Source organism: Castor canadensis, chromosome 7, assembly GCF_047511655.1.
Source record: "Castor canadensis chromosome 7, mCasCan1.hap1v2, whole genome shotgun sequence".
Lineage (NCBI taxonomy): Eukaryota > Metazoa > Chordata > Mammalia > Rodentia > Castoridae > Castor > Castor canadensis.
In genome coordinates this window covers 76,047,483-76,064,737 of record NC_133392.1, presented here as the reverse complement: position 1 = coordinate 76,064,737, position 17,255 = coordinate 76,047,483, and the positions used below count along the sequence as shown (strand labels likewise).

At 46.6% G+C, this 17,255-nt stretch overlaps 1 protein-coding gene across 1 annotated transcript; it reads left to right on the top strand.

The window, feature by feature from the left end:
- Nucleotides 1-10,088: 10,088 nt before the first annotated feature.
- On the top strand, nt 10,089-15,658 carry Gdf2 (growth differentiation factor 2). Its single transcript, XM_020153864.2, has 2 exons — nt 10,089-10,627; nt 13,182-15,658. Exons 1-2 carry the CDS (start codon nt 10,285-10,287, stop codon nt 14,129-14,131), a joined length of 1,293 nt encoding a protein of 430 aa, XP_020009453.1. The 5' UTR covers nt 10,089-10,284; the 3' UTR covers nt 14,132-15,658.
- The last annotated feature ends 1,597 nt before the right edge of the window (nt 15,659-17,255 follow it).

Here is a 17,255-nt window from a genome sequence, read left to right as displayed (position 1 = left end):
TATCACCCATTGCAAAATCAGTGGGCCCCCATCAATCCATATGGACATCGGAGTGTCTCCTGGGAGCATAGCACCCTATAGGATCAGTAGAGTACTCCAGGTTATCTCCATATTCTCTGACTTGTCACAACCTGCAGAAACCGAGTGGCTTCTAGGCCTTCTAGAATCCTGTCCCACCCCTCTGACCTGCAGATCCCTCTTGGACTGGCATCAAGATAGGCACAGTGGCCTTTTGGAGTTTCCTCATTTGTCTAGCTCAGAGAGGACCTCAATTGATTGGGAGGTCTCTGAGGCATTTCAAGAAACATCTGTGGTTCCTTCTCTTTTAGCAACAGGAATGGAGCTTTTTTACTTAGGGTAATTCAAAAGGAAGAACAGTCAAGGGGTCTCTCCAGAGGACCAGAGATTCAGAAGGGTCTCCTTGTTTATAGGATGAACAGCTGTCACTCAGCAGCCCTGTAGAAAACTAGCCACCCCCAAATGGCTCTCCTATGCCTGGCATTGACATCGCCTTGCTTATGGCCATTGTGCCTGAAGCCTATGGATAGGCACTTCTGGAGGATCTGGGTCCGATTTGGGGTAGGTGAACTACATTCTCATCGGCAGGACTTGAGAGAACGACATGGCCCTGCTTCTTACCTGCAAAGACTGCCAAGCTGCCTGGGCTTCTCTACAGGGAGAATTATTAGAGAAGCATCCCAAGGCATCTGGCTTAGGCAGGGCTCCCGAGATCAGGGCTCCCGTGTGAGGGGTGGGTAGGAAGAGACACAGGTACGAATGGGTAAAGCAGGGAGGAGGCCAGGTGCTATGCATCCCTGCCACATTCATCTGAGCCTCTGGGGAGCTCTGAAGCCTGCATCACTCCTCAGAGGAAGTCCAACATTGAAGACAGAGAACTGGATGTGCAGTGCCTCCCAGCTTCAGGCTGCCTCTCGGTGGGGAGCTGTCAACTCCCAGTTCTCTAGCCCTCTGCTAGTGCAGCTACAGTGGCTGAGGGAGCCCATGCAACCTCTGAAGAAGGCAGCAGTGACAGCCAGTTGAGGCTGAGTGACTGAGCCTCAAGAGAGCACCCAGAACAGGTAAGTAGGGATTGAGCGCACCTGAAGGAACCTGGCAACACTGGCACAGCCCCTCCTCTGTGGTGCTCCCTTTGGTTCTGGGACAGGTGCATGAACAGATGCTCCTGAGCCCAGCTGTAGGCGGCATCTGCCTAAAGGTCAGGTGAGGCAGAGGGATGGTCCTCCCACCACATGCTTCCTAGTCTCTTACTCCTGAAGGACTATGCATGCAACTAGCTGGTTCCTTAGAAGCTGCTATAGATGGATCTCAAACTGGCCTGCAGACTTGGTGCTTGGTTTGCCATGTCTAGTCCTTTTTGGAACATGGCAGGATGTAAATGGATAGCAAAATAAAGTAAAATGATGGAGCTTGAAAAGACTCAGAGTCCCCTTCCTCCAAATATTAGATCTTTCATGTTGCCTCCCCACTCCAATTTTTCCCATCAGACTTCTCTCTCTCCATCATTGATAAAGGTGCATGTCCCATTTTTTTCTTTTTGGCAATTGTAGTTTCCAAGAGACCTTGGCGAGTCCCTAAATTCCTGGGACTTCTGAGTCTTCATCTTTGGAATTTTAGGATGTGGGAAGAGCAGCCTGGTAGAGTCCCTGGGGTTCAGCCATGGACAGGAAGACGCAGACCTGTTTGGGATGGACAGTTCTCAGTGAATGCCATCTTTCCTGGGCATGCAGTAATGACTGGGGTTTGGAGAACAAGATATGTGGATGATCCATGTCCCCACTCTGCCATGGAAGGACCTGGTGTCATTAGTGACCCCCTCTAATAAACAGAGCAGCCTGCATCTCACTTTGTCTCATTGCAGCCTTGCTACCTAAGGGGTATTGCAGAAGAACAGTCTCAGAAAGGATAAGTAATATGTACACCAATGTCCTACCAAGGTCACGGGCAACTTCAGGTTTCATGCCAAAGGCTGCCTGAGTCATAGCCTGCATGGCTAGTACAGTCTCTGAACTTCCCAGCTAGTGAGTCAACTAGCATTTCCTTCCCATGAGTCTACTGACATTGTCCCAAAGGCATGTGTGCTGTCACAGTAAAGTAAGGTCTAAGAAGAAATGTATGCATGGAATTACTTCTTTTCCCTTAAAAACAAAATATCAATATTGCATTGTCACAAGAGTTAAAAGGCTCAGGCACACTGCCTAGATATTCATGGGGCCTGAGGTCCCTCAGTTGGGCCTGTGGCAATCTAGAGGAAGCAGTAGGGTGGCCTGCCACTGGGTCATGTTCCTGAACTCTGTACCCTTTAGAAGGGTTCCATTGTCTTAGAGATGAGCTCGTGTGACCAATAGCACAACTAAGAATTAACTTGAAGGTTGGAGAAAGCTTTGGGAAGCTTCTGATTCAACTCTTTTCCTAAAGAGGCGGGGAAAGTCCTGGTACTGCTAGGTATTGTGCCCAAGGCGCCAGGCACCTTTCTATGTCTAAGTCACTCATAAAACGTGATCAAATGCCAGTGACCTCTGTGGCCAGGATGGAGAGGAAATTGTGAGGGAGGAATTTACAAGTGTCTGGGGAGGAGGGGGCAGGGCAAAAGTAGGGGTGTCCAGAGGAGGAGGGAGGTAGATGACTCCACAGACAGGCTGACTTCGGGGATAACCAGGTAGGAAGAGCCAGACTTGGCTGCTGGAGTAAGGACATTGCAGATTGTAAAGAGTGTTTAATGGCAGCACATCAAGGAGGGCTGGAGCTGGTCTGGGTGGGAGACCAGGATGCAGACCAGCTTTCCAGCTCTGGTAAGTACACCACCTCTATTGAAGTTAGAGTTCAAAACTATTTCCCTTTACCAAAACCTGGAAACAGAAAGTCATTCAAAAGTTACCAAGACTTCTGAGATTTCCATTCACCTCTCCCTTCTACTCCCCAAGATGGTGATGCACATTCAAGCTTTGGTCCCCTTACCCTGGTTCTGTCACGCAAGTCTATGCCAGTCCTAGACTCCCTTCTCCAATCTCTCTGGACAGTCTTGTTTGTATAAGTTAGGAATGTAACAAAGGGAGAGCAGGAGAATGGACTTGTGCATTTATTCAATTATCTAGTATCTACCATGTGCCAAATATTGTGTTCAGCAATACAGCTGGCTCTCAATAGCTACAGGTCACACTTCCTCAGATTCAACCAGCCTTGGATCAAAAATATTTGAAAAATAATTGCACCTATACTCAACATGTGCAGTCCCTTTCCTTTTGTCTTGCCATTTTCCCTGGAACAATACAGTATAACAATTGTTTGTTGTATTACTCATTCTAATTAATCTTGAGATGATTTAAAGTATATGGGAGAATGTGGGTAGGTTTTATACAAATACTATACTATTTTATTTTTAAATACCTTTTTAATTGCAGCATAGTAATTGTACATGTTCGTGGGGTGCAGTGTAGTACCTCGATACCTATGCACAATGTAATGTGCATAGGCTCATTTATCATCTCAAATATATACTGTGTCTTTGTGTTGGTGACATTTAAAATCTTCTCTAGTAACTATTTCAAAATATTCAATTAATTGTTGCAGACCATTGTTGTCCTACAGTGCCATAGGGCACTATATTAGCAGAAGTTACTCTCCTACCCAGCTGCACCCCTGTACCCACTAACTAGTCTGCATGCCATGCTATAAAGGGGACTTATGCGTCCACAGAGTTTGGTATCTGTGGGGGTCCTGGAACCAATTTTTCATGGCTACCAAGGTAAAATTATATATTCATATTTTATTTATTAAAAGGCTCATATGAATTCTCTTTTATCAAAATCATTGTGCTTAAAGAGGATGGTTACTCTGTGCAAGGCCCTGGGTTCAGTCTTCAGCACCAAAAAACAAAATGTGCAAATTTGAATAGGAATCACCCCAAGGACTTGACACAGGTTGCTGCTGGGCCCATCCCTAGCAACAGATTTCTGGTCTAGGCTGAGACTTTGTATTTCTAACCAGTTCTCAGGTACTGTTGGTGCTGCTGGTGGTCCAGGGACCACACTTTAAGAATCACTGTTCTAGGGAATGTGCTGACTCTCTGGCCATAGTCACAGGCCAGGAGCTCTCAGTGGCTGAGTACTTATGGTTTGCCAAATGGAAGCAGGCTCTCAAGGAGGCTCTGCACAGAGTTGGAAAGTCATCCATTCTAGCTCTCTCTGGCTTGGCCTCTCTCTATGCAGCTTCAGGGTAAATCTAGTCTTCATTCCTCTGAGAAACCTGGGGTTGGATGGGGATCTCAAGAAGGTCAGAGAAAGAACAAGTTTTCTCAGTCTCCTGAACAAAAGGAGCTCCTAACACCTTCAGGCAGCCATGTCACAGAGACTCAGGTGGACTTTCTCTCATATCCATGAGTGGAGGCTGAAATCAATCTCACTGCTTTGGAAGAATGAGCATCAGAGAAACTTGAAATAAATGGATGAGCCAATCAGCCTCTCTAGTTCATTACATTTTATTTCTCTCCACCAGTGAGGTGAGAGTCAGCCTCCTGTGAGGCTGAAGTTCAGACCTTGTGATACCACTCACCAAAATATGAAGTCCAGCCCAACTAGCAATGAGCACTTTGTTGCTCATTAAGTTACTTTCAAAAGACATGTTACAACACATTTAGTTTATTTCTGACTTTAAATAAAAATTTAAAAATATATAATTATAAAAAATAGTAAGCATCACTTATAATTTTTTAAATTTATTTTATAAATTATATTATATGGAATTTATATAATATTTTACTTATTTATAATTATTATGTTATATGAGTATTTACATATAATGATGTTATCTAATTATTCATATTTATATAAATACAAACTATAATTTATATATTGTTATACTTATAATTTTATTGTTTATCTATAAATTCATTACATGTTTATATGTAATTGTTTACATGTAATTTATATATAATTGTTTATGTATCATTTACATAGGCTATATAAAATACAACAAGTATTCCAATGAGCCAAACAGGGAAGTGGTGTTTTATAGAGAAAAAGTGTTTACAAAATCAGAAACAGAGAACGAAAAGAAGATTTGTCATTTCAGTGTTGCTCTCCTTACAGTTTTAAAATAAAGGAGTATTCCTTACCAGGCTGGCTCAGGTTAACCAGACTCCTTTTCACTGATTGCTACAAAACCCCCATTTTTCTGGACAACTGACCTGTTTCAGAGTTCAGTTTGGTTACATGGCACTTAGCATGAGTGACTCCATTGCAGTTTGAACTTGTCTGCTGGGGCCTAAAGCAAAAGGCTACAATTGGCTCTTATAAATTTTATTTAAAATTGCCAAAGATTAGAAAGAACTCTTGGGGGTGGGTGGAGATGAGAGAGGGCTCTGAGGCTTGCCTCATGGGAATGAGTATTAAGAGAACCTTTCTGGAAAGCAGTTTACTAATGTTTACCAAGAGTTTTATACCCATTTGCACATACTTTGCTGTAGACATTCCATGTATGATGATTTGTCCTAAGAAAGCAACATAAAATATTGACAAGAATAACATAGTGTATCTGTTCTACAGTTGGAGAATGTTTGCATTACTTAGGTGGTTCATATAATTGGACAGTGTTCAGTCATTAAAAAATGGAAAAGTTTTTCATGATGTGGGAAAATATTTACACAATCCTTTAGTGGCATCTTCGTCTAGTGCTTAGGCCTACAGCCCTCTGGAGATCATCTCAGCCTGACGCCTGTGCTGTTAAGTGTCATCACTTCGGGTGAGGATAGGTAAGACACCTAAAAAACTAGCTAGCATTTGTTGCTCTTAATGCAGAGAAACTAAAGCAGATACCTTAAAGCAACTGAGGCCAATAGGAAAAGGGGAACAGGTACTAGAGAAAAGGTTAGATCAAAAAGAATTAACCTAGAAGGTAACACCTACGCACAGGAAATCAATGTGAGTCAATACCCTGTATAGCTGTCCTTATCTCAACCAGCAAAAACCCTTGTTCCTTCCTATTATTGCTTATACTCTCTCTAAAACAAAATTAGAAATAAGGGCAAAATAGTTTCTGCTGGGTATTGAGGGGGTGGGGGGAGAGGGAGGGGGCGGAGTGGGTGGTAAGGGAGGGGGTGGGGGCAGGGGGGAGAAATGAACCAAGCCTTGTATGCACATATGAATAATAAAAGAAAAATGAAAAAAAAAAGTGTCATCACTTCCAATGCTGGGGGCCTAAGCCAATCAGGGCATTGAGTTCCCCTGGCAACAGTGATTGGCTGGGGCTTAGGCAAATGATCCAATCAGGACCAGGAGACCCCATAGGGCTCACTGAAATGCCTGGCAAAAGTTTTTTGTTTTTTTCTCCCACCAACCTCACATGAAAGAGATGCAGACCTGCTGCTATCATCTTGCCATGACAGGGATGGCACACAAGCAACATGGTGGAGGGCAGGACTGAGAGGAGAAAGCATTGGGTCTTTGCCCATTCTTTAGCTCAGGCTGTTCTAAAGTTATTGTCAATCTTTTCCATTTTTATTAGTCAGCCATAATCCATTTTGCTTAAGCCTGTTTGGATTCTGCTTTTCTTCAACTTGCAACAAAAGGAACTCTAAATGACAGAATTTTTAAAAAGAAGCCAGGAAGGTATCTCAAGCCTATAATCCTAGCTACTCAGAAAGCAGAGGTCAGGAGGATCTCAGTTCAAGGCCAACCCCAGGCATAAAGCAAGATCCCATCTCAACCAATAAAAGCTGTTCATGGTGGCGCACACCTGTCATCCCAAGTTATCAAGAAGCATAAATAGGAGGATGGTAGTAGGTGGTCCAGGCCAGTCCAAACACAAATGTGAACCCCTAGTAGAAAATACCTAAAGCAAAAAGAGTAGCCTGGGCATGGCTCAAGAATTAGAGCACTGCCTGGCAAGCATGCAAGGTCCTGCATCCAAACCTCAGTGCTGCCAAAAAATAATAGTAATAATAATTTGAAAAAAAGAAAACCAGACCTGTATGCACCAAACCTTATATACTAAATGAGTTCAAAAGTAAATCTAAGGCAGAGATTGCAGACATGCTAGTCTGGAGTGTCTTAAATTTATGCCTGCTTTTTATTTTCTGGTCTAGGGGTTGAACTCAGGGTATTGATTATTTTTTGAAAAGGTCTTGCCACCCAGGTCAGCTTGTGCTTAACCTGCATAGCTGGGATGATAGGTGCATGCCACCACATCCAAACTGCAATCCTCCCAATCTCTGCCTCCTGAATAGCTAGGATTATAGGCTTGAGTCACTGTGTCCAGCCAAGATCTTTGGTCCTTGAATAATCCTGTGACTGGACTTTCCTGGAAAAAGTAAGTAAAGACTTAGAAAGTACATAGTTTGGGGGAGGAGGAAAAGAGGAAGTATGAAAGATTTTCTGTGGTAAGTCAAGATAGCCCCTTTCTGATGTGCTAGCAATACAAAGCTGGTGACAGGAGGGAGGGGACCTTTTGAATGAGAATCTTAGCATCTTCTGGGAAAGACAAACCAAGACCCAAACCTTGACTCTTCACAATTAGGGACCTATTCAACAGACTAGGAGCAACAAGGAAAGGTAACAGGTCCCTGAAATCACCACCTAAGGAAAGTGGGGGTCAGTCTCCTCACAAGAACCTAGTGACTGTGGAAAAGAGGTGTCTTGGGATTCAAGTGTGGCCATGGCTGGCCTCTCTCTTGACCCAGCCACTTGCCACAGTCACATGCCTTCCAGAGAACAAGTGGAAGCACTTGTTACTTTGGGGCCTGATGGGGGACACCACAAAGACATGGGCAGGAATCTGGCCCAGGCAGCATCAGTTAGATGGGTGAGGCCTATCCTCAAAGCAAAGCCAGGACTGCTGAGAAGCAACATCAAGTAGGACTTTTTTCTCTATTCGCATTCTCAGCATTAATGCAGGGTAGACATCATTCCACACCTATCCCCTTTGGGCAAAACAAGCCCATGGGGCACTTGCATAATTCAAGAAAGAGAAAGAATAGACTTCTTGATACTATGGATCAAGAAGAAATCATTAAAAACAATAAAGGAGATATGAACATATCGGTATCTCGAGTTTAGGGGGAAGATAGTGGCAGAAATCCCACAGTCATGTTGCCCTGCATAGCCCTGGGGAGAGACACCCACATCACAATCTATGTGACTGGAGCCTCAAGGCAGAGTGCATATGCAGCTTCCATTGCCACAGGTGATGGCCTCTTACGTAAACAGGACCACAGTCCTTTATCTGAGATCCCCAAATCCAAAGCTATCTGAAACCCTTAAGTTTCTTCTAACTCCTATAGCAAAACTTCACCTGAATAGATACTTTTGTGTTTCTGAATTTGTTTCACTGCAAAAACAAAGGTAATATCTTTGGGGCTATTACAACATATGCACCATACCAAATTTTCCCAATCTGAAACTTCCTAATCTCAAAACATTCCTGGCCACCAGGGTTTCAGATAGAGAATTATAGAGCTATGCATATCTCAAAAGTTAACTCTGGGCATTGCTGGAAGATGATGAGATTATAGATTATTTTTATGTTTTTGTTTTACATTTCCCAAATATTCTCTGCTATACACCAGTGTCATAATTGGGGGGAAAGTATGTCATATGCAGCCTCTTGCACCTCACTGAGCACATCCAAACCACCCCATGAAGTTCTTTTGCTCAGCCTTTTCAATGTGGAAGAATCCTCAGCAGCCCCTGGGGCTGGAGCACATGGGGATGGGGCTGCCTTCTTCATTCTCAGGCTCCTCCAGGACTTACACCCCACTCTGCAGCTGCAGCTCTGTTTCCCAGGCTTGGCATCCACTCATCTTCTCCCTGGCCCATGGAATTCTTGCACTGAGCTGGATCAGTGCCCAGCATACTTCCTGCCCCCTCCCCAAGCAGCATCTCTGAAGCTGTGCCCTTCACCCCTCCTTCTTTCATCATGTCCCCAAAGAATGGGGACAGCAAGTTCTTTCCAGGACCACCATGCACAGCCTCAAGTATTAAATTAACTGTCCTCATTCTTTGCTTTGGTTAACACCACTTATAATGGAAATGGACAGAGGCTAAGTGCAGGCAAACTGTTCTTAAAATAACACTGTCCTTGGGGCCTTCCAGACCCTACCTGGGCTGCAGCATGCTCTCTCTGGGCATGTACCAGTCTCAGAACTGCCACCTACTCCTCTGTCCACCCCAATTGCACAGGTCTCCTGGTTGACAGGTATGGTCCAGGTAGTCTCCCAACTGACAAAAGCCAAGAACTCCCCCCAATCCCCAACACGCATGCACGCACATACACACAGACCAGTGACAGATCTGGGATTCCAAGCCAGCAGGATACTTGTGTTTGTGGTGCTGCAGAGAAGCTGGGAGAAACATGAGGCTTCCTTCCCCAGCTCCAACTCAGTTAAACCAAACTGCACAGAGGTGGCAGTCAGAATGCAGCCACCCAGCTGTCTGGGTGGATGCTGCCATATGTGAACACATTGTCTATTGAAACCCTTCTTAATAAGAGGCTTAAATTTTAGCTGAAGTGACCTGCTCCAGCTCACACTTGCAGGGAATCAGTGAGGGAGCTGGGATTTCACCTCTGATCTGTGTTGGCTCAGAAACTTCTCTCCCCCCTTCCCCACCCCACTAAGTGATGCATGTTCAAGTTCACTTTCACATTTCATCTCCTACGCACCAGAGGTCCCTCAGCAGAGGGAGCAAATGAGCTACACTGGCAGATCCTGATTCCACAAGGAGCAGACCTCTCTGACTAACCCTGATGCCATCCCACTCCACACCCACAAATCCCGGCCCCCATGGTCTGTGTTGTCTTCTGGGTGTTTTGTGTTGTTGTTTCTATATTTGGAAGATTTTTTCATTCACGTTTCTTGGATTTTTTTGTTCCCGTGGTTCAAGAAATGAGGCATATGTCACTCTGTCTGGGGATTCTTCTAAACAGAGCTAGCAAGGAAATGAAAAGCATCCTAATTAGGGGCAATGACCCCCCGGAGAAATGCAGTCCTTTACAGTAAGCCATGTCCTTCCCACAAGCCCTGTGTGTTTGTCAAATGTTTATAAAGCCTTCATTAACAGAGAGCTCCATTAGATAAGAGGTCGGAGAGCAACACTGATAGCCAGATAAGAACAAGTGGAGGACCATCCGGGAACAGTGTGGGAGAGCGCAAGCTGGCCACAGGGCTCCCTGCAGAGCAGTTAGCAGGACAATGCAGGTCCACTCCTCCTGGGCTCCTCTCTGTTACCGGTAACACACGGAGACAGCACTGTAGTCTCTTCTCCAGGACCCAAGATGTCCCCAGGAGTGTGGAGTGTCCTAGCCATGCTATTTCTACTGGCCTGCCCTGTGCGGGGGAAGCCACTGCAGAACTGGGGCCGGGCGTCTACTGTGGGAAACCTGCACGGCAAAGTGGGAGAGCCAGGAGGTGGGCATCAGGAGGGCGTCTTCAACCTGAAGATGTTCCTGGAGAACATGAAGGTAGATTTCCTGCGCAGCCTCAACCTGAGTGGAGTCCCTTCCCAGGACAAAACCAGAGTGGAGCCACCTCAGTACATGATTGACCTCTATAACAGGTACACCAGTGACAAGTCGTCCACTCCGGCCTCCAACATCGTGCGAAGCTTCAGTGTGGAAGGTAAAGTTGGCTTGCCCTAGGGAACCTGGGGGTGGAACTTACATCACTGCCCACTGAGCTGACCACTGTCCACATGCAGCTATTCAAGTTCCCACTAAAATGAATTGAAGTGAAATATGACAAAAATGCACTTCTTTAGCTTCACCAGCTGCATTTCAAGTGCTCAACAATTGTGTGTGGCTAATGGCTTCCCTATGAGGCAGGGCAAATCATAGGGCCTGTCCATCCACATGCCCTGCCTTCCCTAGGCCATGTGCCATACTTAACACAGCAACTGCTCAAGAATGCCAGCCCTTCCCTCTCCTTTCCTTCTCTTCTTCCCCCTCCTTCAGCAGAGCTGTCCACTAGAACCTTCCATGATCATGGACAGGTGCTAATATTTGCATTGACCCATCACCCACATACAACGTCCCATCCTTTCCCACGCTTCCTATCCCCCTTCCTACTTACAAATAGACAACTTATTTAGCCTCAGCAAACTGGTATATTTTTTAATTGAAAGAATATCTATTTGTCTTATAAATTATATTCTGACCTTTTAAGACCCAGAATAAAGCTTTAGACAGAGAAGTGTTAGAAAAGAGCCTCATCGTTTTTTAAATATAAATTTCCCTGATTTAGGAAAACTAGGGGTAAACTTAAGGTCAGTGTCCACTAACTTATCAAGTTCACACAACACAGGTAAAGGGAGTTTCTGAACAGTGCATGCCAGAGTATGTGAGGCCAAGGGCACTTGTGCCAATCAGGCTTGTGTGGAAGGTCGCCATGCCATTTGCACAGAGCCAGCCAGTCCTGCTGCTGAAGGTTCCCCTGATGGGCCAGGAGCACTGGGCTTCTCCCCTTCCTGAGCCTAAGACCTGCAAATGCCCAAGAGGCCCAGTGTGGGGCCATAGCCAGGTCAGGCCAGGCCTGCTCTGCCTAGTCTACAGAGCAATTGCCTGCCTAAAGATACTATAATCCTGACGCATGCTCACTGCTGCTGAATTTTCAGATTGCCCAAAGGAGTATTAAAATCTGGATTTGAAGTGAAGATGCTTGATTTTTAAAAACCCCGGCTTCATTTTATAAGTGCAATCTGCAGGTCACCAAACCCAGAAGACATATCTATAACTTCCACCCTAGAGGAAGGCTAGGCTTCTTTGAATGGGGCTTAAATTGCCATATCCCACAGGCTGGGAATCTGGCATTGGAGCCCAACCAGGGGCACCCGCCACACACACACCCACACCCACATGCATACATACTATGCCTGACCAGCACTCCTGTCTGAGACAGCTTAGGGAAGGTAGGTACTTGGTTTCTAGGTGTCTGACTACAGTCCCACAGCCATTGTCAAAGCCTTCTGGAGTAAAATGCAAAGTTCACACTATTCTACAGGAGCTGGAATAATGCACCTATGCTGGGTGATACGACGACAGAGAGCCTGAGCAAAAGGCTGTGTGCTTTGCTGCGCACAGATCACGTATGTGGGTCGGGAGGAGAGGAGGCACACAGACGTATTGTAACAGAGCATCTGCTGTAAGCCAGCGACTATGTCTGATGCGTTCCATGTGTCACCTTGATAAAACCTCACACCAACCTGGGAATCAGGTAGGATGATGTGTATTCTACAAAAAGGGAAACTCAAGATATTACATGGTAACAAACTTAGCGAGGGACAGAGTCAGGATTGGCACTTCTGCTCTTCTCCCTGCTGGGTCTTAGCACAGCACAAGGCCTCTGTTCATCAGCCCTGTTGGTGTCTGAGGTTCCAGTTACCCTCAGTCCACTGTGGTCCAAAAATACTAAATGGAAAGTTCCAGAAACCAGCAATTCACAAGTTTTAAATCACTTGTGAATTTTAATAAATTACAATATACTGTGCCAAGTGTTCAGTTTTACTACTAATCACTGTTGTAAATTTCTTACTGTGCCTGGTTTATAAGTTAAACTTTATCATAGATATGAATAGATGTATAGGAAAAGAATGCAGTATTTACAGAGTATCCACATCCACTTTGCTTAGAAGCTGCAGTTCCAAATGGTCTCTACACTACTTAGATGCTGAGATTTCTACACAGCGTCTACTACAGGACTTTCACCATACCCAACCAGGGTCTCTCCTTTCAGTTCATCCACTCAGGATCTACCCTCTGACAAGTTTTGTGGTTTGCTTTGTGCAAGGATGTTCACTAGCTGTGTGCACTTTGCCAGTTAAAGATCTTGAATCCCGGTCTCCACATCTATAGAAGTGGAATAATAATTCGATTCTCCCGGGGCAAGTGTAGGGGTTAAAGTAAAATACATTATGCAGAGCTCCTAGCATAACACCAGACACTTAGCAGATGTTCAATGAATGAGAACTGTGAACCCCACCTGGGGACACCTTCCTCTTCTTTTCCTTGGCAGAGCCTCAATGCACCTTTGAAAACACTCTTCTACTAAGGGCTTGTGTGAAACCAGAATAGAGATAAAAACTATCTTCCCAAACGTCCTTTCATTCCAAACCAGGAGACAGATCTGTGTCATGGAAACCGACACCAGGCAGATGCCCATCCGTGTGTTTGTGTTTCAGATGCCATCTCTACAGCTGCCACAGAGGACTCCCCCTTCCAGAAACACATCCTGCTCTTCAACATCTCCATTCCCAGGCACGAGCAGATTGCTAGGGCCGAGCTCCGTCTCTATGTCTCCTGTCAAAATCACATGGACTCCTCTCATGGTCTGGAAGGAAACATGATCATTTATGATGTCCTGGATGGAGAAGATGCCTGGGGTGGTGCTTCAGGAACCAAGACCTTCCTGGTATCCCAGGACATTCAGAACGAGGGCTGGGAGACGTTGGAGGTCTCCAGTGCTGTGAAACGGTGGGTCAGATCAGACTCCATCAAAAGTAAAAATAAGCTGGAAGTGACAGTGGAGCACCACAGGAAGGGCTGTGACACGCTGGATATCAGTGTCCCCCCAGGTTCAAAAAACCTGCCTTTCTTTGTTGTCTTCTCCAATGACCGCAGCAATGGGACCAAGGAGACCAGGCTGGAGCTCAGGGAGATGATTGGCCATGAGCAGGACAGTGCGCTCAGGAAGACACCCAAGAATAGCTATGGGGGAGCAAATGAGAGCCATGAGTTGGAAGAGCAGGACATGGATAGCCACGCAGTTGTGGGGTCATCTTTAGCCAGACAGAAGAGGAGCACTGGAGCCAGTAGCCATTGTCAGAAGACCTCACTGAGGGTGAACTTCCAGGACATTGGTTGGGACAGCTGGATCATTGCACCCAAGGAGTACGAAGCTTACGAGTGCAAAGGTGGCTGCTTCTTCCCGCTGGCTGATGATGTAACACCAACGAAACATGCCATTGTGCAAACCCTGGTGCATCTCAAGTTCCCCACAAAGGTGGGCAAGGCTTGCTGTGTGCCCACCAAACTGAGCCCCATCTCCATCCTCTATAAGGATGACATGGGGGTGCCCACCCTCAAGTATCATTATGAGGGGATGAGTGTAGCAGAGTGTGGGTGCAGGTAGTACCTGCCTCAGGGGCTGGGAGAGGCAGGGTGGATGGAGGGTCCTAATGAGAGACTCTCTATCCCTCTGCATGACAGGAACTCAGTCAGTCTGTATGCCAGTAGTCTGGGAAAGGAAGGGAACCCGCTATCTCTTTCACACCCCACCCAAATCACACACCAGCTGGGGAATATGATGGCGGAGAGATGTGGGAATGGGGTCAAAAGAGGAGAGCCTGGAAGTGTTGTTGGGTGGAGGGAGAGGATGAGAAGGGGAGGAGAGAAAAGATAATCCAGAGTTACACCCCAGTGAGATGGGCAATCATGACCCGGATTTACAGATATAGAAATGCATACTCAAGCAGGCCAATTAATACTGGTCAGTGGTAGGATTCCATTTCAGGTCTTTGGGATACCAAAGCCTGGGACTTTCCCCATTGCCCACGGGGTCTACCTGGCCACTCTGTACTGAAGGAGTATTTAGACATGGAAGGCAGGAATGCTGTGGCTAGGCTGGGCTGAGCCAAAGTCAGTACCCACCAGCATGGATAGGCTCCTTATTACATCCAGGGCACAGTCTGCCAGCTTCATGCCCGTGCTCATTCTGTGGTCAAGTGCTTTATCACCATTGAGTCCCTGAGAAACTGCCCCAGATCAGCTGCAGGATGGAGAGAGTCAGAGATGGGTCAGAACAAAACCCTCTGACACACGTTATGGCCAAGCTGCTTTGCCTGCTCGTGCAGTGCTCGCACAGTCAGGGGTTCACGTGAGGCCATTGGCAGTCTTGGAATCAAACTCTGTGACAGCCTGAGAGGGACATCCTGTGGCCTGGGGTTCTGCAATTATTTATTCAGCATGGCCACCTCCACAGCCTGCCCAAGGACTCCACGAGGACAGAGTAAGGTTTGAATTTGTCGGAACTGAATGTGCTCTTGGTTTGGTATTGAAAAAGTCCCTGTTTTTACTCCCTGGTGACATACACTTGTGTGATAAGACCTCCAGCCTTCCTGGGTGCAGCTCCCAGCATCTGAAGAATTTTGGTCCTCATTGGCTGCCATGGGCTATGCCTGCATTTGTGGGCTTCCTTGAGCAATACGTCCAGCCTCCCGCTGACCCCAAAGGAGGATAGCATTTCTATTGCCTATGTTTCATCCTCCAGTCTGACTCTCCTGGCTGCACATGGGTCTGGGTGATGTGAGGAAGAGCCAGAAAGTGGTGAAGATTCCACCCCATGGCCCCCTGACTTCTGGCCAGGGTGGCGCCAGGAGAGGTTTAGAAAGACTTGGCCACTCCCATTGGTTGAAGCCCCCACAGATTGCTTTAGAAAATGGTTGTGTTAAATGTTTACATGGAATCAATGAACAACTTTAACACAAAAACACAATGAAGCATTATTGTTTAACTCCTGGAGTTATGAATTCCTGGTACATGCTAGGCAGTGTGGTATGACAATGCTGTTCACAGTTGGGTGCCATCTTCTTCCTGTCCTGGTGGTGTTTCTGTGCCTGTGTGAAAGTTTGCCCTGGAAATAAAGTCAAAGTCAAATGCCTTTCCTGAAAGTGAGACAGAAGTATGAGTGCTCTCCAGTCCCACCCTCCTGCACACCAGGGAAAGTGAGAGGGGCTATCATTTTCCCTGGGGTAGGAGGCAGGGAGGAAGGACAGGGGGTTGACACAGAGGTGGGTGGACACAGATGGTCTGTGTCTGCACACTGAGGTCAGTGGGTGCATTTCTGTATATGGGCTTCTGTGCATATGTGGACATGAGCTCTTCATGGGCAGAAGTTTGCAAGTAGATAACGGCAGCTGCCCCACTTTCCTTTACTTCTCCACATGCCAGAGAAGGGCTTGCAGCAAGAGACATAAACAACTTAGGTCATCTCTGCTCAGTGTCCAAGGGCCTGAACCTTCCACCAGCATCTGCCTGCCATGCCCCAGTGCAGGCACCCAGTTCTAGTTAAGCTCCACCCACAAGGCCACTCCCTGTTCTGCCCCCTCCTACTCACATCCCCACCTGAGTCCAGCTATCTGTGAGGGAGGTCCATGAGTCCTCTGGAGACAAAGCCAGGATCCTCTCACCTTGGTTACTCCCAGAGGCTTAGGACAAACTGATGTGATCAGATGTGCAGGGACAGAGTGTGTGAGGAGAGACCCAATATGTGTTCTCTGGCTTCCAGTTCATGTGGTTATTCTTTGCATAGGATTCACCAAAGCTTGTTCACCTACAGTCAGAGAATTAAATGCGACATTGCCATCCTCTGGGTACTAATAGGGCCAGTGGGCCCTACCTACTGACTGCCACTTTCAACACAGCCTTAGAAACTTCTCCTAAGCATTTTCCTCTTTATTGTGTTAGAGGTGGTGATCTTGTGCTGTCACATGTGTAATGAAGCCAAAGAGCGGGGAATTGAGGAGCCTGGAAAGAGCAGTGGGGTTTTCCTCTGCCTTCATTATGACCTGCCCCTCTATGCCAGGAATGAGTGGCAAGAGGCTCAGGGATGCTGAGCAAAAAGTGCCAGCCAGACAAGGTGAAACAGACAGACAGTGGGACAATAGGAGGCAGAGACAGCCCAGAATGCCCTGAGAACTAGCCCTGGCCTAACACACCTATAGGGTTTGGACAATAGCCAACAGAATATTTTATGTGGCATTTCATAAATACAGACTAGATGGAGGCATTTGGAGGCCTCACACCTTTGCTAAAGCCACTGCTGGACCCAGGATTTGAACCCTGATTTATAAGGCCAGGCTACATTCTCTCTGCTACCCTGATGCCTTCCTCAAGGACAAGGTAAGGTCATGGTGGCAGGAAGATTCAAACCAGGCAGAACTTACATTTCCTGGGCAAATGCTGCTTTCTCCAGGGCATTACCACTCACCATTGACCTCCCCTGGCCCACTACCCCCTCACAGTCCTCCCCTGGCACCACTTTTCCCGCACCATCTTCCCCTGGGCACCGCCTTCCCCATACTGCCCACCCTGGGCACTGCCCTTCCTATACTTCCCTCCCTGGGCACTATCCCCATTGCTCTCCCCTGGATCCCACCCTCCCTACACTGCTCTCCCCTCCCCTCTTCACTGCCCTCACCTGTCTCTACTCTCACTGGGTACTGCCTTTTTTACCCTGCTGTGGAAGATCCTGTGGT

Coding starts and splice junctions, on each gene's coding strand:
- Gdf2 (XM_020153864.2), top strand. CDS start 10,285: ATGTCCCCAGGAGTGTGGAGTGTCCTAGCCATGCTATTTCTACTGGCC. Junction 10,628..13,181: donor GCGAAGCTTCAGTGTGGAAG/GTAAAGTTGGCT, acceptor TTTGTGTTTCAG/ATGCCATCTCTACAGCTGCC.